The sequence below is a fragment of the Crocuta crocuta genome, unplaced genomic scaffold (genome assembly GCF_008692635.1).
Source record: "Crocuta crocuta isolate KB4526 unplaced genomic scaffold, BGI_CrCroc_1.0 scaffold466, whole genome shotgun sequence".
Taxonomy (NCBI): domain Eukaryota; kingdom Metazoa; phylum Chordata; class Mammalia; order Carnivora; family Hyaenidae; genus Crocuta; species Crocuta crocuta.
In genome coordinates, this window is record NW_027529672.1 from 2,635,914 (window position 1) to 2,659,782 (window position 23,869).

Below are 23,869 nucleotides of genomic sequence, written 5' to 3' on the forward strand. Positions count from 1 at the left end.
AATCCCCAGCCCCTGCCCCCCCCCCCCATTTTTTTGGTGTTGAAGAGGTAGTTTTCTGGTTTAATAACTTCCTGTTTTTGAAGCCAGCTGGGCTTGGCAGGTAGAGAAGAAAGTATGGAGATGGATCTTAAATGTAGGGCTGCTTATCGTTAGTTCATTATTGTGGGTTTCTACCCATCAAAACTACGTGTCTAGTTACATTCAAATTTGTCTCCTTCAGGCTTGTGAAAATCCTCCTTTCTAATGGCACAGATGTGAACCTGAAGAACGGGAGTGGCAAAGACAGGTAGGTGGTTAACGTGCCCTGAACTGTCTCCTTATGTGCGTGACTAGGCTTGTGCCCAGAGGGTTTTTGATCTAACCCAAATATTCTATTGACGGGACTGTATTCCAAGTGAAAGATGTCAATGACAAAAGTTGGCTTATTCATTTGTACGGTCATTACTTCATTCAGCAGGGTGTCTATGGGCTGCAAGTTATAATGCACGTACCTTCCCTAGCTCAGTGCCCAGCACACGCTAAGGGCTAGTAACTGATAGCTATGATAGCTCTCACCAGCTGTGTGCCGGGCAGTGGGCTCTAAGGGGCTGTGACACTTTGCACCCCCTTCAGGGCTCTCATTACACTCCATCTTACTCTCTTAGCTGAGACTCTTAGTTGTTCCCAGCAAAGCACACAGCAGCCACCATCAAACATACAACCCCGAGAACCTGGTGCGGTAAAAGTGCTGAGTGCAGTGCGGGAGCAGTTTACGGAAAGAGGCTGCTACTTGGAAACCTATATTTAGTGGGATGAAAGAATCTTCTACAAAGACTTAAAAATAATCACTGTTCTAGCAATTAGGTTTAATTAACTGATTAATTCTAAGCAACCAGTATTTGTTGAATGGCTACCGCCTGCCAGGCTCTGTGCTCCGTGCTCGGGTAGAACAGCACTGAAAATGCAAGGGCTTTGCTCCGGGAGCTTAGAGTCACATCAGGCATGCGGCTCAAAGGTGTGTGCCCTGCAGACTAATGTCTGAGGGTGGCTGCAAAACACTGCTTGCCTTCGCTGGGCCACAAGGGAAAAACATCAATTCCTGAGCTCAGAAAGCCTACTCACTACACTCTCTGAACACACACAGTAATAGATTTTAAACGCTTTAAAAAATCCCTTAAAAATTTAAAAAGTAGTTTTCTGAATAGCTCTTGGATTAATCTGGAATTAAGCCATCAACTCAAGAAATTTGAAAAAGAATAATACCAACTTAAAAAGATAAAGACCTTGAGAGGTCGGAAAGAGGAAGGAAAAGTAGAAGTTGACTAGAAGACTGAAGGATTTTGGGGGCACCTGGGTGTCTCAGTCAGTTGAGTGTTCAACTCTTGGTTTTGACTCAGTTCTTGATCCCAGGGTCGTGAGATTGAGCCCTGTATCGGGGTCTGTGCTGAGTGTAGAGCCTGCCTAAGATTCTCTTTCTCTCTCTTTCTCTGCCCCTCCCCAGCTCGCACTTTCTCTTTAAAAAATAAAAATAGAAAATAGATTGTTGAATAATATACGAGCAAAAAATGTAAGCTGCTGCTTAAAAAAAACTTATGCAATAAAATGGACCAATTTATTATAAATCTAAGAAAAATCAGAATTTTGAAATGGTATGGAGCCGTAGTTATAGAGAATATCTTCTGGAAATTGAAGAAGAATAAATAGAATTTTGGAAGGGTACATAATAGTGGCAATAGAGGAAATCTCAATGTGAAAAAGAAAATGGTGCACTTGTGTCTATGGTAGTAGATTTGAAAATTTCATTGAAATTATCTTTTCAGTGGTACTTTCTTTGAGAAAATTTACATCACCAAAACCAACCACATTGGGCTCTATCCTGACGGCTCGGAGCCTGGATCCTGCTTCAGATTCTGTGTCTCCCTCTCCCTGCCCCTCCGCCCGTTTGTGCTCTTGCTCTCTCTCTCTATCTAAAAAATAAATAAACATTTTTAAAAAATTAGTAGTGAAGCCCACGAGAGTGGGTGAGAGCCAGACAACTTGATGTCAATCCAAATCCTCTATGGTCAGGGTGTATGACTTTGAACAGGTTACTTAATCTCTTTGTACCTCAATTTCCCCATCTACAAGATAGGGATAACGGAGGTACTTAGAGAATTGTGAACCCTTAACAAGTTAATATACAAAAATGCATAAAATGGTGGCTGGCATCTGGTAACTACAAGTTACATGTTACTATTTCATGATCGGTATTTCGGAACACTGATCAGCCCGGTGAGATATGAAATGGAATAAGAATCCTGCACCTTTCTTGCAGTACCCAAGAGAATCAACTTTCCAACACTTGGACTTAATAAGAAGGTTCAGTAATATACAAAAAAAAGGAAAAATTGTCTTAATTAATAGTTAAGACCTATAAGACAATAACAAGTTAATAAACATAATGAGGGAAGCAAAATAGAATAAAAAATATCGAAGGAAAGTGAGAAATTTGTATTAAAAGATTATAAAAATTACTGAGGGAGCTAAAGGTTTAGAGAATAGGGACCTAGTCCTTATGCTAGAATGGCAAGTTGAATACTGTAAACTTTTCAGTTTTTCCCAGATCAATATATGGATCCAGTATACTCTTAAAAGGAATTATTCTTGGGAGCCCATCAAAATGATTTTGTAATTCACTTGGAAGAACAAATGGGTGACAACAGCCATTAACTTTGCTGAAGAGAAGTGTGGAAAGACTTTTGATAGTTATTAAAATGCCTTATAGAGTTATAGTAATTAACGTAGTATGATACTGGCATAAATCATTAGAAATAAAGATCTATAGAGTGAAGTAGAAATAGGTCCCCATGGACATAAGAAGTTATGATGATGGGAGCAGCACAGACTAATGAGGAACATGTTAGGAAGAAAGGCTATTTGAAGAAAAGTTAAATTCTGGCCTTATATAGCCATGCACCAAAATAAATTCCAGATGAATTAAGAATTAAATGTAAAGGGGTGCCCGGGTGGCTTGGTTGGTTAAGCGTCCGACTTCGGCTCAGGTCGTGATCTCACAGTTTGTGGGTTCAAGCTCCGTGTCGAGCTCTGTGCTCACAGCTCAGAGCCTGGATCCTGCTTTGGATTCTGTGTCTCCTCTCTGCCCCACCCCCCCGCGGTGGTTCATGGGTTCAAGCCCCACAGTGGGCTCACTGCTGTTGGCCTGTTAGTGCAGAGCCTGCTTTGGATCCTCTGTCCCCCTCTCTCTCTCTGCCCCTCCCCTGTTGATGGGTGTGTGCACTTTCCCTCTCTCTCTGTCTCTCAAAAAATAAAACATTAAAAAAAAAATGATAGTAGTGCTGGTATAGGTGAATAAAAGGGACTCATTTTACTTGGATGCAATTGATAAAAGTGTAAATTGATGCAGTCTCTCTGGAAGGGAGCCTTAAACATCTGCATCAAGCACTTGGCACTCTGCGCGGGCAGCAAGCACCTCACACCTTGGACAGGTCAAGGACCCGCTTGCTCTCTTCCAGGAGTCTTCAGGAAGTGAAAGCCTGCATAAGGATACAGAAGCATGGGCCTCTGGTTCCATTCCAGCCCAGCCTGGGCTTGGGTCTCAGAGCTGGACATTCTCTTAATCACTAAGAGACTTTGTAGAATTTCCCAGTTGGGAAGACCTTCCTCCTCGCCCCCACTCAACTCTTTATTTTGAAAAGTTCAAACGTTTAGAGAAATTACAAGAACAGTATGATAAATACTCACCACTTAGGTTTGGCAGTTGTTGAAACTTTGCCATATTTGCTTCTCTGTCTACATTTTTTTATTGGCTTTTTATCCCATTTAACTATGGCGAGGCTGGTAGGCACCATCACCTTCTGCTCCGGGACATCGATGTGCATAACCACCATGTCGTCATCACACCTAATTCCTTGATGTTACTGATGCTCCCATCACTCATTCAGGTCTCCCCACTTGCCCTCCAAAAGGTCCTTGTGGCTTTATTGGGGAGGGGGCTGTGGGGAAAGACCATGATTCAACTCAGATTCATACATTGCATCCAGTTGTTGTATCTGCTTAGCCTCTTTTATTCTAGACTGGCCCTCCATCCATTTTTTTGGTTTAATTTTTTTTTTCTCCTAGCAGTGACTTTTTGAGGAGACCAGACCAATTATCCTATAGAATGCTCTATGTTCTTGAGTTGCCTAGTTGTCTCCTACTTGTGGGGAGAGGGTTTAACTTGTTCATTTGTCCCTTTATTGCCAATAAAGTTAAAATTCGGTTTAAAGGCTGGATGAGATGCAGGTTAACTTTCAGAGCTAGTGTTGTGAGTATCCATCAGGAATGCATGTTGGCCCACAGTTGGTGATTCTAGGTTTGATCGTTTGGTTAGAGTGCAACAGCTAAATCTCTTCTTTGTAAAGATGTACTTTCCCACTGAAACTAGCTAATAGTCTATGGGGCAATCATTTAGTATGGTGTGAGTGTCCTGTTTTCCCTTCACCTTCTACCCAATAATTTTTGCACCCACTTACGGTCCTTGCCTGAATCAATTATTTGATTGGGAGTTGCAAAAACGTGATTTTCTAATTCCATAATTCCTTCCATATTGATTAGCTGGTAGGCTGCTATGAAAAAGGGCCTTCCCTCATCAACTACAGATAGACTACATTTTATTCTATAAAGGCAGAGTAAATACTTAATTATTTTCTTTAAATCCCAATGTTTAGAGTAGGGAATTGGTCAAATAGTCATCAGTAATAACGTCAAATGAGTATTTTCTCCCCTCTATCTTTTTTGAATATCTTCATGGATTTGTAGATGTTTTTAAAGGCAATGTCTTACTGAGTTATTTTTTAAACTGCAATATAATTCACACACTTCTTTAATATTGGTACTTAAAGAATGTATTAGCAAAGCTGTACAACCACCACTACTGTCTGATTCCAGAACATTGTTAATCAGCCCAAAAAGAAGCCCTTTACTCATTGGCAGTCCGTCCGCATTTCTTCTCCCCTAGCTCCTGGAAACAGCTAATGTACCGGTTCTATCCCTATGGATTTGCCTGTTCTGGGCATTTCACATAAACGGAATCATAAAATACACCTTTTGTGTCCAACTTCTTTAGTGGAATGTCCTAAGGCTTATTTGTATTGTGGCTCATACATCACTATTTTCCTTTTCACGGACAGACAATATTCCATTGTACAGATATGCCACACTTTGTTTACCCATTCATCAGTTGATGGACACAACATTTCATATGAATCCCCTTCATGGCTTTTTCACTCACTCTGGGATTTCTTGCTTTAAGCCACGGAGGGTGAAATGTGGACCCAAGTCTGGCAACTGCACTTAGAGCTAATGCTGCTTCTTCCATATGTTACAGCCTGATGCTCGCGTGCTATGCGGGGCACCTTGATGTGGTGAAATATCTCCGAAGACACGGCGCTTCTTGGGAGACCAGAGACCTAGGAGGCTGTACGGCTCTGCATTGGGCTGCGGATGGAGGCCACTGCAACGTCATCGAGTGGATGATAAAAGACGGCTGTGAGGTACGGGTTCTTGTCAACTACCCCTGTGTCCCTGAAACCTTGCAATGCTGTTCCGCGGGGTTTAGGAGAAGCAGAGCCTTGTGTGGATGCCTATGATGAGTTCAACTTAGAAATGCTGCAGAAAGCTCTCTGAATTCTCAGTAAGAAAGTTCCAGAAGTTTCCGGAAAAGAGATCATTATAGACTTGATAGGAGAGTGGGGCTTCAGACTGTCACGGAGGTTTGTCTTGTGTAGGAAAAACAAACAAAACTGCTGAATCCTGAGCTGGACCTGATGATGCTTCTACTTTGTTCCTTTGTTCATTCATTCACCCTGTCAGCAAAGCTTTACTGAGCACCTGCCACGTACTGGGGACTCTCTTAGGTGCTGTAGACACAAGATGTCAAGAACTCTCACAGCCACAGGGATCCTTATTGCCCTTAGAATTAGACTATTTTTATTCTTGCATTGCTTTAAAGATTCGTCCTTATAGAACCCCTCCAAGGAGCAAACGGACCATGTCACACACACAGCGTTTCAGCTCCTGGCGCTTTTACCTTGAAGAGGGCGTGTGGGTTTCCTTCTGGTACTTTCACGTTATCAGAAAGTACAAATTTGATTTAACAAATAGAATCCACATTGTTTGCACTTCTGTAGCTGTTTGAAGATCAGTAGAAAGGATTAGCTCAATCATGGTAATTGCTGATAACTTTGAGAACTTTAGTGCCAGACTCGAAAGAAGTTAAATAAAAATTTCAAGGCCTGGAAGTAAGGAATCATGGCAAACAGACTGCTGTCCTCACTGAGATGGCCAGACGGTGGAGAGCACTGAGAAATCAAACCACTGACCTGGAAAATAAACCCAAACTGGGAAAAGTCACGTCTCCTGGAAGATGTTGGCAGATTTGTTCTAGCTCGTCTCTCAAGTGCATTTGAGGGAAGTCAAGGCCCAATTGTGGGCTGTCACTGGCTCCTACTGATGCTTTCAGAGGCCTGAGCAAGGGGCCCATTGAAGGAAAAACCTCACTCGTTAAGATAATTCCTTTGTATTACATTTCTTGGTTTCTTTGTTCTAGAAACCTGCACAAGAGGCCGGAAGGATTAGCCCTGGGACCTTGGTGGTAGGGCCGGGTCCCACCTGCCTTGGGTGGTAGCGAGAGCCTCAGTTTCCTCACTTAGTTTGTGATGAACTCCGCTCATACTTTGGTCCCAGTAAAAGTCTGTAGTTAAAAATGGAAGTTGCCCTTTGGCGAAAGAAGGGAATGTCTCTGCCATGAACATTTCAATACTATAGTTTTGGAAACTTAGACTTTCTGGGCTTCAGATACCAACACACTCATTCGTGGGTAAATTCTCTTTCTGTAGCGCCGGAGTTACAGGAACATGTCCACGAAGATTCTGCGTGGCTGGCTGGTGGCGGGTGGATGATGTCAACACAAGGGCCTCCATGTTTTTGGCAGAGGGGTCACCCAATGTTTGGGTGACTGACTATAGGAAGGATCTGGGCGCCAAAGCAGGACATTGGGGCCACCCTTCTCGAATATAATGATTTTATACTGACAGTGACTGACTTGTGTGGGGAACCATCTCTGCATTTAATGAGCCGTGTGACCTCTGGAAAGGCGTTTGACTTCTCTGAGATTTGGTTAAATCATTTGTAAACCAGCAATCAAAACACCTACCCCTAGTTAACCCTCAGACCAAGAGAGAAATACGGAAGAGCATATAAAGCACAGTGTAAAACAAGGCGATTATTTTATTATTTAAACATAATGGAGTCTGTTGCTCAAAGGTTATTTGTTATTTGCATGAGAAGGAGCTGCAAATCCTAATGATGTTGCGGTGGATAATCTCATACATATAAATAACCTGTAGTGTTCCAAGGACTTGCTGGCGGTTCCGGGTCTGTTATTGCATTCTAGTGTTTTCCTAACATCTTTGTGTCATTCTTCTGTAACACAGACATGTGCACACACAGATATATATATATATTTAATGTTTAAAAACTTTTTTTAATGTTTAGTTTTGAGAGAGAAGGGGGGAGGGGCAGAGAGAGAGGGAGACACAGAATTCGAAGCAGGCTCGGGCTGTCAGCACAGAGCCTGACATGGGGCTCGAACCCACAGACTGCGAGATCATGACCTGAGCTGAAGCTGGACGCTTAATCGACTGAGCCACCCAAGTGCCCCTTTAATGTTTATTTTTGAGAGAGAGACTGAATGAGAGCAGGGGTGGAAGGGGTGGTGGTTCAGAGAGAGAAGGAACCACAGAATCCGAAGCAGGCTCCAGGCTCTGAGCTATCTGCACATAGCCCCATGTGAGACTCAAACTCACAGGGTCATGGCCTGAGCCAAAGTCTGACGCTTAACTGACTGAGCCACCCAGGTGCCCCATTTTTCAACCATTTGAACAAAATGTAGATGACGATGCCAGTGGGGTGTCCCGGGGCCTCTCCACACCCTGTACAGTTGCCTGAACACGGCATCTCGCTGCATGTGGGTGTGAGTTCTGTGAGCACGGTCCCCTCGATCCTCCCCAGGTCTCCGTCCTCACCAGGGGGATTTGGGCAAGTCGAGGTTCCTTTGTAAGTTTCTGATGACTACGTTTAGGGAAAAGAGACTGGACTAAGAGCAGCTCTTCCTCTGTCATGAAGGTAGACGTTGCGGACACGGGCTCAGGATGGACCCCGCTCATGAGGGTGTCTGCAGTCTCAGGAAACCAGAGGGTAGCCTCGCTGCTGATCGAAGCGGGAGCAGATGTGAACATGAAGGATAAAGATGGAAAGACGCCTCTAATGGTACGCCACTCTTCAGAAAGAGCCTGCCTTCGTGTGTGCCGTGAAGGTCAGAGTTGCTTCTATAATTAGGCAATTCTTGTGAATTCAACCGTAGGTGAGCCCTGGGTCTTGGCTGCCTGTATGTATTCCCCCCTGGCCTGTTAATAGAGGCATGACAATGTCCCTATGATATTTTTGTTGTCTTTTTACACCTCTTTCTTTAAGGATTACCGGCCCCAGTCCCCAGGGCCTTTGCAGTGTCCTAACATATCTGTGAAAACAACGAACGTGCTATTTCCGGTACTGGAACTTCCCGTCTAGAAGTTCTCATGTCGTCTTAGTGCGGAGGGAGGCAGACTCTTTCCATGTTCCTTGCACTCAGCTTTCCTGCAAAGCCATGGTGGCCTAGGCTGGCTCTGCCTTCTTGAGAAAGCCGCCAGCTGATTTCCCCGCCCGCCTGCATGGGGTCCACCCTGACCACCGGCGGCATCCTCCGCGGGGAGGGTGGACTCTCACACCCGCTGTCTTGTTTCCTAGGTGGCCGTGTTGAATAATCACGAGGAGTTAGTCCAGTTACTTCTTGACAAAGGGGCAGATGCAGGTGTAAGAAACGAGGTAAATAACCCCATCTTTATCTAAAGTCTCTCCCTGGAGGAGAAATATATACGTATATCCGTATATGTACATACAGATATATGTACACATGGGTAACCTCTGTTGTTTTCACTTTCAGTTCGGCAAAGGTGTCCTAGAAATGGCCAGAGTTTTTGACAGACAGGTTGGAATGTTCTTGATGCTTTTCAAGGCGAATTTTGCGGTACTTTTCACAGAAACGAACCCCAGCCCCTCTGGTTCCCTTCACCTGTTTTTGTTTACCTAGAACGTGGTCTCCTTGCTGGAAGAAAGGAACAAAAAGCGCGCGGTGAAGAAGTCCTCCGTCTGCTGAGCAGGGACCCCACTTCGTCGCAAGCCCCAGCGAAACGCCGGCCCCGTGACCGCAGCGCCAGCGAGGAGGTTCTGCGTGTTGGAGGCGATGCGTGTGCTTATTTATTTAGTTGAAGATTCACGGTGACTTTTGTAATGTACAGCCGTTTCCCACTTGGAAATACATCTTTTTACCTAAGCTCGTGCCTGTGCTGTCCTCACTGGGCGCCTCCAGCACGGGGTGTTTCCTTGCACTTGGGCCTTTCGGAGTCAGACACGAAGCAAAATATTTATGTACCGGAGCTGCGCAAACATACACGGGTCTCCCACTTCCCGCTGCTGCACCCCCACCCTCACCCCCACCCCAGGCTGTCCTCTGAGCCACTCCGGGACCTCGTGGGAGGAAACCCTTCCCCTCACGTGTTTTCAATTATGACCTCCCTTCCTGGCTCTGGGCCTTCCAGGCTGTGTCGTCGGGCCGGGGCTCCCTCCCAGGGGAGGAACACTCCTCCCCAAGCCCAGGAGGCCACGTGGAAAGTTTCCTCCCCGGCTGTTGGCCTCACATCAAAGCACCAAATACATATTTCAGGACTCCGATTCTGCTCTCCTAGAGGTGCCTGGTGGAGAGTCAGTCTTCTCTAGAACAGACCTGAGAAGGCCTTTCCACGTGCTTCTGCCCTGATGGTGAAAGGCCGTGCCTGCTGCCCCATGGGCGGCTTTGCCGAAGAGAAGTGTATTAAATTCAGCCTGCAGAGCAGAAGGGTTTTTTAATTTTTTTAATTTTTTTTTAACGTTTATTCATTATCGAGAGAGAGAGAGGCACAGTGTGAGCAGAGGAGGGGGCAGAGAGAGAGAGGGAGACACAGAATTGGAAGCAGGCTCCAGGCTCTGAGTGGTCAGCACACAGCCCGATGCGGGGCTCAAACCCACAAACCGAGAGATCGTGACCTGAGCTGAAGTCGGACGTTTAACCGACTGAGCCACCCTGGTGCCCCCAGAAGGGTTTTTGATGATGCCGATCACGCAGTTGGGAGATTAGCCACAGTTCGGTCTGCCGGGTGGGAGCTTAGGCACACATGTGTGAGAGCGTGAACTTGACAGACACACGAGAACACGAGCCGAGTGGGTTAGCGGACCACACGCATCTTGTGTCTCCAGGGACGAGCTGGTTAGCTCAGCCCCGGGGGAAGGCCAGCTACGAAGGTCTGCACGGGAGTGGAATCTTCTCTGTAAGAAAACACTGATGAAAAGATAATTAAAGCTCCAAAGCTTTGGGGGACAGGCATAGGGAAAAAATGTGATTTTATTGATGCTGGCAACTCTCAGCTTTATTCCATACAGTTTCTAGAATATCCACCTCAGGAATCGGATTTGTGGGTCATAGATCGTCCCTCTCCTTACATATTTCATTAGTGTTCTACCTTTTGTACAAAAGCATCTTCCTTTAAATTTGCTAGGTTAACTTTTTATATTATTTATTTACTTTTAAGAGAAATCGTGAGCTGGGGGAAGAGAGAGAGGGAGAGGGAGAATCTCACGCGGGCTCCATGCTCAGCGCAGGGCCTGAGGAGGGGCTCAATCCCACGACCCTGGGATCATGATCCCCATGATCCCCCTCAGTAGGTTTACTGAGCCACCCAGGCGCCCCGGGATTAACTTTTTAAGTCTCTCTCAAAAATCAGAGCGCAAAGTCACAACTCTCCAGGGCCCTGCGTACCCCCGCCCCCACCCCAGGATCAATGTTGACGTTTGTCTTAATTTCGTTTCTCAGCCTGTCATAGATCATGTTCACAAGCCCCCTCCATGGCAAGGGTACACATCCCTTCTTCTTGACAAAATCTTGGCAACATCGTCCCATCTCCTGACAGAAGCCTTGGTCACATGATGGGGGGGGACTCTGGTCAATGAAATGTTACCGGAAATGGCTCCTGCCCCTCCGAGCAGAAGTTTGAAGAATCCCTGCATCTCTCTTCTGCTAGGAGACCAGCTGTGACTCAGATGGAGGCTATGCCACCAGCCCAGGGCCCCGAGGAAGAGCCAGAGCTCACCCAGAGGTGGACGTGACCCGTGAGTAAGCAATAATAATAAGCAATACACACACCTTTGGGGTGTAAGGTGCCGAAACTGATGAGTGGTGCCTTATCCTGGTGTAACTTAGCCCAAAATGACAGCTCCCAGGGTCCTGCCATACACTTGTGAGTTTAATTTTCCACAGAGGACATTTGTATCTCTCAAGTCCTATGGTTTCCAGCCTCATTCAGAGTCTTAAAAATTCAGGAATAGATAGTAAATTTTATCAAACATTTTTTCAGCGTCTCTGGTAGCCCGAATATGGCGTATTTCCCTAAAGTCTATCAGTTTGGTGACGTGGCTGATTAGATTTTGAAGGACTGAACCATCCTTCTATTTGTCAGATAATCTCACTGGGATGCAGTGGACTGCTGGATTCGACTTGCTGGTGCTTTGTGTGTTTGCTGCTTCTCTTTTGTCCTTCACGAGATTAGTGATTTATCTTGTGTTTTAATTTTCCCAAAGAAACAACACATGGTTCATGTTCCGCCATTTGGAATTTTTGTGGCTGAATGTACAAAATTATATAAATACATAATTTAATATATATAATGTAATATGTAATATATAATGGTTTTATATATAGTTCTGTGTACCTAGTTTTTCAGAGGCGCTTTGAAAGAGGGCATATTCTGTGTGTTTGAAGTATCCCAATTTGAATGTATCAATTTGATGACATTAACTTAGGTCTTCTAGGTATTTATTTTTTGCCTACTTGCTTTGATGTGGGTGAAAGGTGAAAGGTGCGCTGACAGCTCAGAGCCTGGAGCCTGCTTCCGATTCTGTCTCCCCCTGTCTCTGCCTCTCCCATGCTCACGCTCAGTCTCTCAATAATAAACACTAAAAAAGTTAAAAAAAAATAAATTTAAAGATACCTTTCTTGTGCCATTACCTGACTGGTTCGTTTAGACTGGCACCTGTCCCTGACTGCCCATCCCCCTGCCCATTCTCTTTAGTGTCTTCTGTACTGTTCAAGAATTTCCTTGCTCCTCTATAAATAGGTGAGGTTATAGATACATTTGTAAAACATTTAAACTTAATTTTTGAGAGAGAGCATGAGCAGGGGAAGGGGAGAGACAGAGAGAGAGACAGAGGATCTGAATGGGCTTCACACGGACAGCAGTGAGCCCAATGCGGGGCTCGAACTCATGAACCTTGAGATCAGGGCCTGCCGTGAAGCTGGATGCTCCACCATTGAAGCCATGCAGGCGCCTCTAGACACGTTTTTCCACCCGAGGGTTTCCCTTTCCCCATTTTTGTAACGTTGTCAGTAAAGAAAGAGACACGTCTTTACGTTACCTGTATACCATTTATTGGATATAATATTCTTAACAAGGACTTTTTCTACGGAAGTAGCAGGTTGTCACCTGTAGACCCCAATATGAGAAATGTGTACAGAAGTAACAGACTGTAACATAAAAGGTACGTGACAAAAGTTAGCAAACTGTAGCATTATAAATGGATGAAGCAGTATGAAGTCAACGGACTGGTTTGTTTAGAAGCTGTAACTTTGTACTGTGCTGAACAGCCTATAGGCAAGAGTTAGAGTTGGACATAACGGTGTGCCACGGGCCTTCCCCACAGCCGCCCAGTCTGGCCTGAGAGAAGGTCCGAGACCGATGCGCTCTGCCATCACTTACTGCTGGGGCTCGTAGAGGGTGTTCTGTCTTTCTAATTTGATATATATATTTTTTTCTATCACTGCCCTACTTAAGTACTTGCTGATAGGCCATGAACAGAGTTGTCCTTCTAGCTCCTTGAAAAACTAAGAAGATCACAAGGTGTTTATTACTTTGTCTGGATTTAAGCTATGCTTCAACTGAGGACTAAATTCTTTTATGGCGGGAGACTCACGATGGAGGGGGGAGGGGGCATGGAAGACATGTTTTTTTTGCAGATGACGTGGAAGATCAGGGTGGGCTCCAGAATATTCAGCCCGGAAGAGCCAGTTCCCCCTGAGCATTCCTTTGAGGGTGTGGCCCGTGGGCCGCTGTCCCTGCCCGCGGTCGAACGTGACCGTGGCTTTACGTGCAGTGTGTGTTCTCCTAGTCTTTGCTCACTCGAGACAGGCTCTGAGGGCTGGACGGTCGGCTGCCACCACTGTCCCGAGAGTAAAGGGGGGTTTCATCCACGTGGAAGGAGATGGCTTCTGGAAGCATCTTCACTGCACAGAACTGGTTCTTAGCCTAGGGCTTACAAATCTTCATGTTACTTGTATCGCGATTGGAGATTCCAAAAGAGGTTTTAAAGGGACAGACGTCAGGAGGAACTAGAGGGGATCAAGGGACCTGGGCCATCCGGGATAATCGGGTTTTCTGCGGGGTGATGTTGCCTGTAGGAGGGGCTCTTGCCGGATTCAAGGCTGGGGCGTGGCTGGTAGGCTCACTGCATGCTGCCAGAGCAGGCTGGGCTCGCGGGGGCACGGCACACTGTCACAGCCCCCCGCTTCGGGTGACCTAAAGTAGCTAGGAACACAATGATCTGGTACCTTGAAGGGGCATCTGGCAAAGGGACTTGCATCTAAGTGATGAGAAGCAAATAGAGGCATTGGCCTCCTCTGCCTTGTGTCCGGATGTGGTTATGCGCCTGCGCCGGAGTCGTGGGGGAATCAATGGGGCAGCCTCGGGCCGGCCTCTGTGGTGGGGGGCAGGGGGGCACAAAACCGCGGCACCTGCACTCTCCCCCGCCCGCCAGCCACAGTGCACGACATCTGCAGCGAGAGTCACACTGAGGGGTCAGCCCTGGCAGCGTGAGCCTTCCGGGGGGAGGCGCTATGACATTTATCTGGGTCCCTTGGGGTTTTTTATCGGTAGGACCCCAGCTAGTGAAGAAAGGTCCCCCCAGCCAGTCTGCCCTGGGCTCCCTGCTCCCAGAGCACTGCAGAGGGAGTGCTCCCCAGCACGAGGTTTAAATGAAATCAGCCTCACGAGGAAAGACTGCCCTAGGGGTCAGCTCGCAGGAGAAGGCTGTGGCCCAGCTGCCCAGGCGTCTCACCCTTTCGGTGTCAGGGTCTCCTTGGCTCAGAATGCTTTAGTAAACATGAACAGAGGAGGGGGCTGGGGCCCTCTCAGCTGGCTCAGCACCAGGGGAGATCACGAGCCCCTAGGAGCAGTTTGACACCGATCAGGGCATTCGCTGCTTTTCGCTTAGGGGACGCACTGATGTGTTGTATTGATTTGCCAGCGAATAAGGGCCTGTGGGCTCAAGCCTGAGAGTTCGTAATAAAGTTAAGAAGGCATAAAAATGTCCCCTCGGAGACTAGGCAGGAGTATTCGTTCTCATGTAGTTTAATTTGCTGCTCTTGTGGTTTCTGTGAGGTCATCCACATGTGTAAGCCGGAAAAATTCACACTGGGAAGGAGCACCTCTGTATGCGTATTTTGACAATGGAAAATGTTATGCATTGTTTCTCTTGGTTGCTACCCATCTGAGTCCATGTGTCAGAAAAACAAACTTGCAAAAAGAAAAAAAAAAAAACCTCAGGAGATAAACTCTTAAACAGAATGCCTGGAAGATTAGCTCGCTATTTCCCAGTTAGTGGGGTCATATTAACAGCAAGTCTAATGAGACAGGGGAGAAAAGTGACCACCCTCAGGGCCGACTTTGTGTCTAGACACTTTGAATTTCCTCGGTGACAGCCATATAAACTCCAATCAACTCTTATTCAAGTCTATAAAACTTTTTTAAAAACGCTAAAAAAATAGACTGGCATGGAGATAAAGTATTGATTTTTGTTTCCATCTATAAGGATATAAAAATGGGGGAGGTACATCTCTCCCCCACCCCCCACCCCAAAAATACCTGGCTCTTGGTTCTTTTCCTAAGCTCTATTAAAATGGAAGTTCTTGCTAAATAGAAGTCTGCATCTTGGAAATACTGTTCCTATAATAACAACATATATTGTAAGGGAATGTTCAGTTTCAACGTGTTCTTCTCCAGAAATAGCTTGTATGGCTCTGTAAAAGCAATTAGTACTGCAGAGATATGACCGTGTCATCACAGCCCCTAAGTGGCTGTCGATGACATGGTATCAGATCACAGTATTAACCCTTTTTAATACCAAGCTATTCCTGGTTCTCTGAAATGGAAGCATAGGAATTACAGGTAAGGACAAGAAAGGAAAAGAAAAAAAAAAAAAAACTTCATACTCTCTTCCTCACAATAGGAAGAGGCACTAAAAGGACAGATCTAAGGATCTGGGCATCTGTAAAGACAGTACCCACATAACGCACCATCCAAATTCTGTAAACTTTTCAATGGCATATGTTTTGGCCTTGATACCCTTACTCGATGCAGTGTGAGTTACAGTAATTCCGCAGGTCATCAGCAGTAATATTTTCTAACATGGCTTTACCTTTTTCAGAAATTAATAATTGTATGGCATGGGAGCTGGAATGTATTAGAGCTGGGCTCCCTCTTGTGTGTTTGTGACGCGGGTTTATGTAGTTTATCCGTGATCATGATTACTACGTTGCCTAGATACGGTGGGGAACACAGGGAGAGTTCAATGCAGTCTTGTTTTCTGGAAGGCAAACCAAGTCTGGGGGTATTTGGTCTCGCTGCTTCAAGGCCTGGAAAAACCGTTGAAAGGACCCCAGCTGAAGTCTTTGTCACAAAACAGTCGGAGTGAAGTACAGAGCTGCTGTGTCCATTGCCTTCCAGTGTGAAAACGAGTCACCTACGACTCTGCTGGAAGACAGAGGCACAATGGCATTTTACCTTGTCTGAGCATTTTTATAATGTGCATGCCATTAGAATGCAGGCAGCTTCAAGATCTCTTTGTGAAGCAATGGCTCCCCAGTCGGACATGTGAAGAGTAAGAGGCTAAAGGGGTTGCTGCCCGAGAATGCAGGTCACGAAGATTTAGGATTAGGAAATGGATTTCCTCATCACATTCTGTGTGATCAACAGGTAGGTTGCAAATGTCTGTGCTACAAATATCTTTTCCAGATTCCTGCGGCCAAGCTGGGAAAATAGAATGCCCCCCAAATAACTTACGAGTTAACTTATGATTCTTTGTCCCGGATGGACGGAGGGCAGAGGTGGCCTGCCCCGTGGCATTCCGTTGCATTGTAGTTTTTGCAAGCATACGGAGTCTGCCTAATTTTTAATAAGTTTGAACCTTGCAATAAAAGATTTTTATCTACAGAATTGATTCGCCAGATCTTGTTACTGGTTCACATCTGAAAAGAGTTATGGTCTCCTAAAAGGCCCCATCCATCCGTCTGAACATAGAATCACTGTCGTACGGTTGAAAAGACAGGGTGGTAATTTGCTTTCCTCCAAACAGCACGGGGAGACAGAGGTTTGCAGAGCCTGGCCAGTGGCCACCTGCTAGAAACGCCAGCCTTCCCCTCTAGATAAGGAGCTGAGACCAGCGCTGTGCGAAGGGCAGCGTTTCTGTAAACCCTCTTTGCCTGCTCTCCAAATGTGCTCATGGCTGGTGAGCTCAAGGTCAAGTTTCTGCCTGGCCTCCTGTGTTCCAGTCTGTCCTGGTGCGGCCACACCTTAAAATTCCTTTCTGCAACTCAGGTTCTCTTCAAAGCTTCTGGGCCAGAAGCCAGATCCTTCCCTGCTCTCCTTGAAGTTCAAGGTGTAGCCGCTGATGGGCTGGGCCAAGCTGAAAGCCACACCCATCCTGGACTTGAAGCCCCTGGCTCTCGCTGGAGATCAGAGGCTCCAGAAAAATCACTCAGCGTTCTACCTGGCGGGCGCCTTTCTTCAAGAAAGCCTCAACTGGAAAGTAAACCTCCTGTCCAGAATCCCATAAAGCATGATATTTCAAGTTCACTAAACTATTGAAAGCACACAGGCCTTCCTTCCATGGAAAACTCAGTGATGGTAAAAAAAAAAAAAAAAAAAAAATCCTTCCCACAGCGCACTGCACTGTAACAAGCATTTGGCATAAATTAATAATTTACAAGTACCTGAGCAAAAGTATACAGAGCACCATAGCACAGCACAGCACCGACGGCAGTAGCTCAAGTTCTTAAAATAATGGTGTTTTAAACATTTAAAAAAGTTTCTAAAAGTTGATACAAAAAAAAAGAAACCTCCCCACTGGAGTTGAAAGATAGTGCAAACTTCTGTCTTCACTGTTGAAAAAAAGATGTCGATTTGCTTCTCACTTCGTATAGGCAGGGTGGGTGGGTCTGGGCACTTGCTCTGGGTGTTTTGGGGCCGGTCTGCAGCAAGAGAAAAGGAAACAGAATAGTAGGTGGGGCCCTGAAATGGCTTCTGCGGGTCCAGATGCCTGCAGTTGGGCGTCTTTCCTGGCCTTTGCTGAGCCTGCGGGATCAGGAACCCCCTCCCCCCTCCCCCCCAAAAGAAGGGCTGCAGGTTCCATCCAGGGCCTTGCTCAGGGCTGCGGGCTCACTGGTGATTAATGCCACCAGGGGAGCCCTCACCGCAGCCCTCCCTCCTCTCTGCAAGTGGATTCTAGAACAGTGCACGTTCAAGAAAAATAGGAGCCACGTAGGTCATGGAAAACTTTCTAGCAGCCACATGGAAAAAGTAAAAAGTAGATGAAACAAGGGGGCGCCTGGGTGGTCAGTCGGTTAAGCGTCCCTTTCTTGGTTTCAGCTTGGGTCACGGTCTCAGGGCTTTGGGAGTTCGAGCTCCGCCTTAGGCTCTGTGCTGACAGCTCGGAGCCGACTTGGGATTCTCTCTCTCTCTTCCTCCCACACTCTGCTCCTCCCCTGCTCATGCTGTCTCTCTCTCTAAATAAAACAAGTAGATAAAACAAATTCTCATAACGAATTTCATTTAACTCCATACAGCCACAGTCGCAGTATTTCAACATGAAAAGTCATCCCTGTCCTGCGTGTGTCTGCACAGAGGGCACGTGCTGCCCCCCCACAGTGCGCCTGTGATCCCTCCGACACGAATGTGCAACACGCTCTTCACCTGCAAGACCAACACCAGCTTGCACGGGGCTCGGTGACTGGCAGGGGTGACGACCAGCTTTCAAAAGAGGGCCCTCCCCTTGTGTCTGTGTAAAGCAGTGCTTTTTCCTTTTCAGCAAAAGAAGTAACTTCGAGATGAGCACAGAAACCACAGCGAAATAACTAGGATGTTCTGCAGTCTTTCCGAATTTCTGCACTCGGGAATTAAACCACTGCTCTGCCCCTCTGACTGGAGTTATCTCTGGGATTTATTGGGCAGCACTCTCTCCCAGAGGCCAGACATTTTTCCCCAAAGCTGTAATGACATCACGAACGTGTGTCTTCCCCTTTCCAGACACTGAATTATCGAGCCCAGGACCTGGCCAACACACGACCTTTGGTTCTTTGGAGCTCATGTAGCAAGCTTCCTGCCAAGGCCGGGCAGTGTGCATCCAAAGAGTGTTTTGGATGTGGGTCCAACCTACCCCCAGCGGGGAAAGGGGGTGGGGGTGGGGTGGCTCATGTGTAGCCTTTGTCTATTTCCACGAGCTTGGAGGAGCTCCGTGGTAGCCAGCCTCTGTGGCGTTCCCACCGTCCAGAAATAGCTGCATGTAACCTCCAGAGCATAGATCATGGTAAAATGTAAAAAAAGTTTTGGAGCATTTATTACATTTGTTTTCATATAACTTCTATCATTAGAAGTTATACACAGCTATTTAAAGAGTGGCTAGGTTTAACCCCCAGCTCCCAGAATTCCTAGAAGTTCAACAGCTCTCGAAAAGCGGTGTGGGTCAGCCCCGGCACACAGCCCATCAAACCTCCCCTGGGTCAGGAGTCTGCCTTCCCATCCTCTGGGACAGAGTGAGCAGGGACCATAGCTAGGGGGTCGTTAGTTGTGTGGAGATGCTTCCCTGTTGGACCAGGTCTTCAGGAGCTAACGCCTCACGCCTTCCTTACTCGTATGGGACCCTCCAAGCTTCCTTCCTTTCTCAGGAGCCCAGGGGCCGGGCAGAGTTTGTGAAGGTTGAAGACCGTTTTGGAGGTATGTTCAGCCTTCACAGGATCAGGCTACTTGGTAGCCATCCGTCCATCTTCATCTCTCTAGGGGACAGGGCCTGGCCCCTATCTAGTTCCACTTGATCTTGGTTTAATCTCTTAGGGCCCCTGGGGCCCTTGCTAAGAGCCACATGGTGATCCTGGGAATATGAGCTCATGATGGCCTCCGGGTAATGCTCCTGTCTGCATTTACATCTATTTTATGCTGTTCCCAGGTACCGGGGATAGAGGGAGCCTGGCCTAGACCATCAGCCCCATGTCCTGACAGGGGTTGGAAAGGACCGGTGGGGGTAGCTGCCCCCCACACGGTTCTGGGGAGAAAGAGGCCTGGCTGTTCCACCAACCTGAGCGGCACCAGGCGGAGCCCGGACTCCGGCTGCCCCAGGGTCCTGGCCGGGGTGCAGGTGAGACGGGCTGTCTTGCTCAAAGGATCTGCAGGCAGAGGCTTCTGAGGAGGGTTTGGCTTACGGGTTCCCTGCAATAAACCACACAGCTGTGATGTAGGACCACCCATCTCCGCAGACCGTGACACGACCCTGACCTCAGGAGCCGCCAGGGCCCCCTCAGAAGTGGGAAGGGAGACCGTGGTCCAGCGCTTGGCCACGCGGGTTTGCTGACCACCTTCTCTCCCCAGACAAGTTGTTGACCTGTGTTACTCTTCTGGCCAACATTTCCTCTGGCATTTAAGAGGTTTGTCAATAGCATCGCATAGTTACGCACACTCAGATGAGGCTCCCCGGATGCCATACCGGTCACAGGCCCTGGGGTACAGTTGATACCCGTGTTTCTGGGCCAGCGCCACCTTCACAGGATGTAAGCTTTCCTGTGTCTTTAAGCTTCCTTTTGATTTATAAAGGCCTAAAACCAGAGATGGGTGAAAAATCTTCTTTAACATCATTTATTTAAATTTTCCAGAATCTTATAACAGAGCTCATTCACCTCTGGGTGAATTCACCGACAAAAGTGATCATTTTCGTGCATCGCCGTAGAGTCAGTATAGGAAACGTTGATCCATACTGTTGAGCGAAATGCACTGAAATTCTACCAAAATCCTTAGTTGAAAGAATCACAAACTCACATGGAAAAGGATGCTGAGAAGGAAAATCTAAGACACAAGGTTTTGAGGGATGAGTGTACCTAACTCTCTAAGGAAGCGAATGGAAAGGTGTCACATTGATCAGAGCCCAGTGAGGGAGCCAGCAATAGAAGAGTGAGCATGAACTTGGGAGTTACTCTACTCTGGGTTATATTTGAAGACCGATGCTTTGGGACTGTGAGGTCATTTGCCATCTCTAAACCTATCTGAGAACATTGTTATATAGACTGAAAAAAAAAATAATGTGGGGCACCTGGGTGGCTCAGTGAGTTAAGTGTCTGACTTCAGCCCAGGTCATGATCTTCCAGTTTGTGAGTTCTAGCCCCATACTGGGCTCTGTGCTGACAGCTTGAAGCCCAGAGTCTGCTTCAGAGTCTGTGTCTCCCTCTCTCTCTGCCCCTCCCCTGCTTGTACTCTGTGTCTCTCAAATAAACATTAAAAAAAATTAAAAGAATAATGCCTAGGAAGCTCCCAGAACATAATTATTAATCACATAATAGCCTTCTCTCATGCCACAAATTTTAAAATGCTTAAGGGAAATAATGAGAGGCAAATAGTAAAACCACAAGTCACTGGTTTTCGGGGCTCCTTCACCTGGCTACCCTGAGGGAAGGGGGGGGGGGACGTGTACCTGCAGAGGGAAGTCAGGTGTCAACAGTTCCCTCCTCTTGGCCCATGGTGGACATAGGTGCCGAGACACCTTCCCTGGTGCTTGTGGACTAGAAGCGGTCATGAACGCCCAGCCTGTAGGAAATGGTGCCAGAACCCAAGGGAGATGGGACATCCTAATAAGCAGATAATCTGCCCTACTGTCCTGTGCCATCCTTCCAAGACCACTCCAGATGATTTTAAAACCCCTGCCTTGGGGCGCCTGGGTGGCTCAGCCGGTTGAGCGTCCGACTTCGGCTCAGGTCATGATCTCACAGTCCGAGACTTTGAGCCCTGTGTCGGGCTCTGTGCTGACAGCTCAGAGCCTGGATCCTGCTTCGGATTCTGTGTCTCCCTCTTTCTCTGCCCCTCCCCCGCTCATGCTATCTCTGTCTCAAAAATAAATAAAACATTAAAAAAAATTAAAAGATAAATAAAACCCGACTTGAATTTCTCACAGCACTTATCCCGTTAAAATGACGTTTCCTCAGCACACAGAGCTCAGCTGAGAGAATGCAAACGTATCACCACCATTTAGCGTATCTTTGTAAGCAAAGATAGCAACCCCAGAAGCCTGTGTGGAGCCACAGGGGTAGGGAAAATACACCAAGTTGAAACAACGGGCAATGGGCCAGTGACCAAGGGAAAGATGTGAAAGTGACATTTCTATACCAGCTCATATTAAAAGAAACAAAATTCCTCAACTAGGGATAAAGACCATCTAATGTGCCTAACAACTTGAGCACTGGAGGCAGGCTGTTGGTATATTTGGCCAGGCTCTGCAAACACAGGCGCTATTTAGCCTCTCGAAGTTGGAGCGAGGTGATGCTAACAGTGTCTTCCTCCTGAGGTTGATGTGAGGGTTGGGAGATGCTACCTATAAAGCAATTAGCACAGGTCCTGGTGCACGGTGTCTAGGGAGTATGTGTCCGCTGCTACCACTATAGCACAGCTATTACTGATGGAGCAAATTTACCATCTAAAAGTACCATCATCTGACCAACAAACTTTGGGTAATGAACTATGGGAATAACACAAGCCCCATTTCCCGCAAGATGGCAGGAAACTATGAGCAAGATATTAGTGTGTAATGTACAAATGGATGCATGCACCTATGAAACTGAAAGGCTCCGAGGTTTAAATGATTCATTACTAAATGATATTCATTTTGCTGCTAAGAATGAATGAGTATCTGGTCTTGGTAATAAAGATAACATCAGGTTTTTCTTGCAGGGATGGAGAAAAAGTGAGATCCGTGGTATAATGCATCCTAATGCATTTGGATTTATCGTGGAAACAGGGGATAATTAATTGGGCCATTCATCTTGCTTTGTTTGGGACATTCGCAATTTATATTCATGGCCTTGTTTAATTAATAATCACAACTCCCAGATATGTCCTGGTTTAGAGGATAAATTGGAGGGTCGCCATAGTGACTAAAGCCCAAACAGTGGAGATGTTGATTGAAATGCAGATCAAACCCTGGGATCCACAAGCCCACAGTCTGCTCTGAAATCGGTCCCACTCACAGATGCTGTCTAGGTGAGATGCCCGCTTCATACCAGGGCAAAACTGGCACACTGGCACAGTGGAATTAGTGGAAGATGAGGCAGCCCCCCTGCTCAAGAGATCAGAATTTCACCAATATTCGCGGGGAGGCATTAGCTGCACAGGCTGGGACTTTGGAGGAAGGGGTAGAATTCCCATACTGCCTTTTGGGCACTGCTTTTCAAGCTGCCTTTACCTGAGCCTAGGTTTTCCAGAAAAGTCCAATCTGGCCACAAAGAACCATTGGAATGGAGAAAGGATTCCAGGCCAGGTTGTTCACACTCAATAAATACTCCACAGACCTGTTTTCATTTCTAGAATTCTATTTAAAAAAATTTTTAATGTTTGTTTATTTGAGAGAGAGAGAGAGCAAGAGAGAGTGCAATCGAGCATGCAAGCAGCGGAGGGGCAGAAAGAAAGGGAGAGAGAGAATCTCAAGCAGGCTCCCTGCTGTTAGTGCAGAGCCTGCCTGACACAGGGCTTGAACCCATGAACTGTGAGATCATGGCCTGAGCCGAAATCAAGAGCTTAACCAACTGAGCCACCGAGTGCCTCAGACCTATTTTCATTTTAAACAGAATCAGGAATTCAGACCCCCCCCATTTCTCTCTTTTCAACTTCTAGATTCTGGAGGAAAACCGAGATATGCTATGAAATAGGATCATCTCATCTCTCCATGTTCTGCTCATGTTTTAGCAGCAGCTACATATTTCAAAGTTTTTAGAGGGTTGACAACAAAATTTTAAATCTAACTGGAGCCCTCTGCCTTGACGATCATCATAAAGGATTCTCAACTAGTATCAACCTCCGCGTAGGTGAGAGAGAACGCATCCTGCATATCCAGGAATCCCCCCACGGGAAGATGAGATGTTATCACAGGAAAACGCGAGAGACGCCACTAATGAGCTGATGCTGGGCCAGGGGCAGCCTCAACCTCACCATCCACACTCAGCCCCTCTGGCTCTGTGAGGGATATACATACTTAAAGATGACTCTAAGGAAAGCCAGTCCTCAGGAAAACACTGCAATTATCTTTTTATTCTTTCTTCAGAAAAAGCAGGGGTCTTGACAAATCTACTCTCTTAACTGAACACACTTACACCTGTCTGTAAGGTGACCTTGACCCTTCTTCCTGAAGCTGCCTGAAGACAGCGAAGTAAATGCACATAAAGGAGTGATAACTCCATCTCTGAGGAAACCTTACAACTGTAAACAAATATACAAGAAAAGGCGGCCAAGTGTCCAGCAGGCCGGGGTGAGGAAAGAAAGACCAAGAGAAAGGAGAGCATGGCCGCCGTGGCCAATCTGATGGAGCGTCGAGGAGAAAACCAGTTCCCCCTTGCTTGGGACAGGTGTGAGGAGTAAGCAGATACCGTGAA

General features: G+C 46.6%; 2 protein-coding genes across 3 annotated transcripts in view; one reads left to right on the forward strand and one right to left on the reverse strand.

Annotated features, from left to right (window-relative positions):
* The window catches only part of FANK1 (fibronectin type III and ankyrin repeat domains 1), a 102,673-nt gene extending 93,285 nt beyond the window's left edge, over positions 1-9,388 (forward strand). The window contains exons 6-11 of the mRNA XM_077762968.1: positions 221-286; positions 5,345-5,510; positions 8,143-8,286; positions 8,803-8,880; positions 8,999-9,043; positions 9,146-9,388. Of these exons, the coding sequence (XP_077619094.1) occupies positions 221-286; positions 5,345-5,510; positions 8,143-8,286; positions 8,803-8,880; positions 8,999-9,043; positions 9,146-9,211 (565 nt within the window). The 3' untranslated portion in view covers positions 9,212-9,388. The remainder of the gene's footprint in view (positions 1-220; positions 287-5,344; positions 5,511-8,142; positions 8,287-8,802; positions 8,881-8,998; positions 9,044-9,145) is intronic.
* Positions 9,389-12,548: 3,160 nt separating this feature from the next.
* Positions 12,549-23,869, reverse strand: part of ADAM12 (ADAM metallopeptidase domain 12) — a 347,908-nt gene continuing 336,587 nt past the window's right edge. For both annotated transcript variants that reach the window (XM_077762961.1, XM_077762960.1), the window contains exons 22-23: positions 19,543-19,673; positions 12,549-17,443 (exon numbers count right to left, since the gene is read on the reverse strand). In XM_077762961.1, coding sequence (XP_077619087.1) covers positions 17,383-17,443; positions 19,543-19,673 — 192 coding nt within the window. In that variant the 3' untranslated portion in view covers positions 12,549-17,382. The remainder of the gene's footprint in view (positions 17,444-19,542; positions 19,674-23,869) is intronic.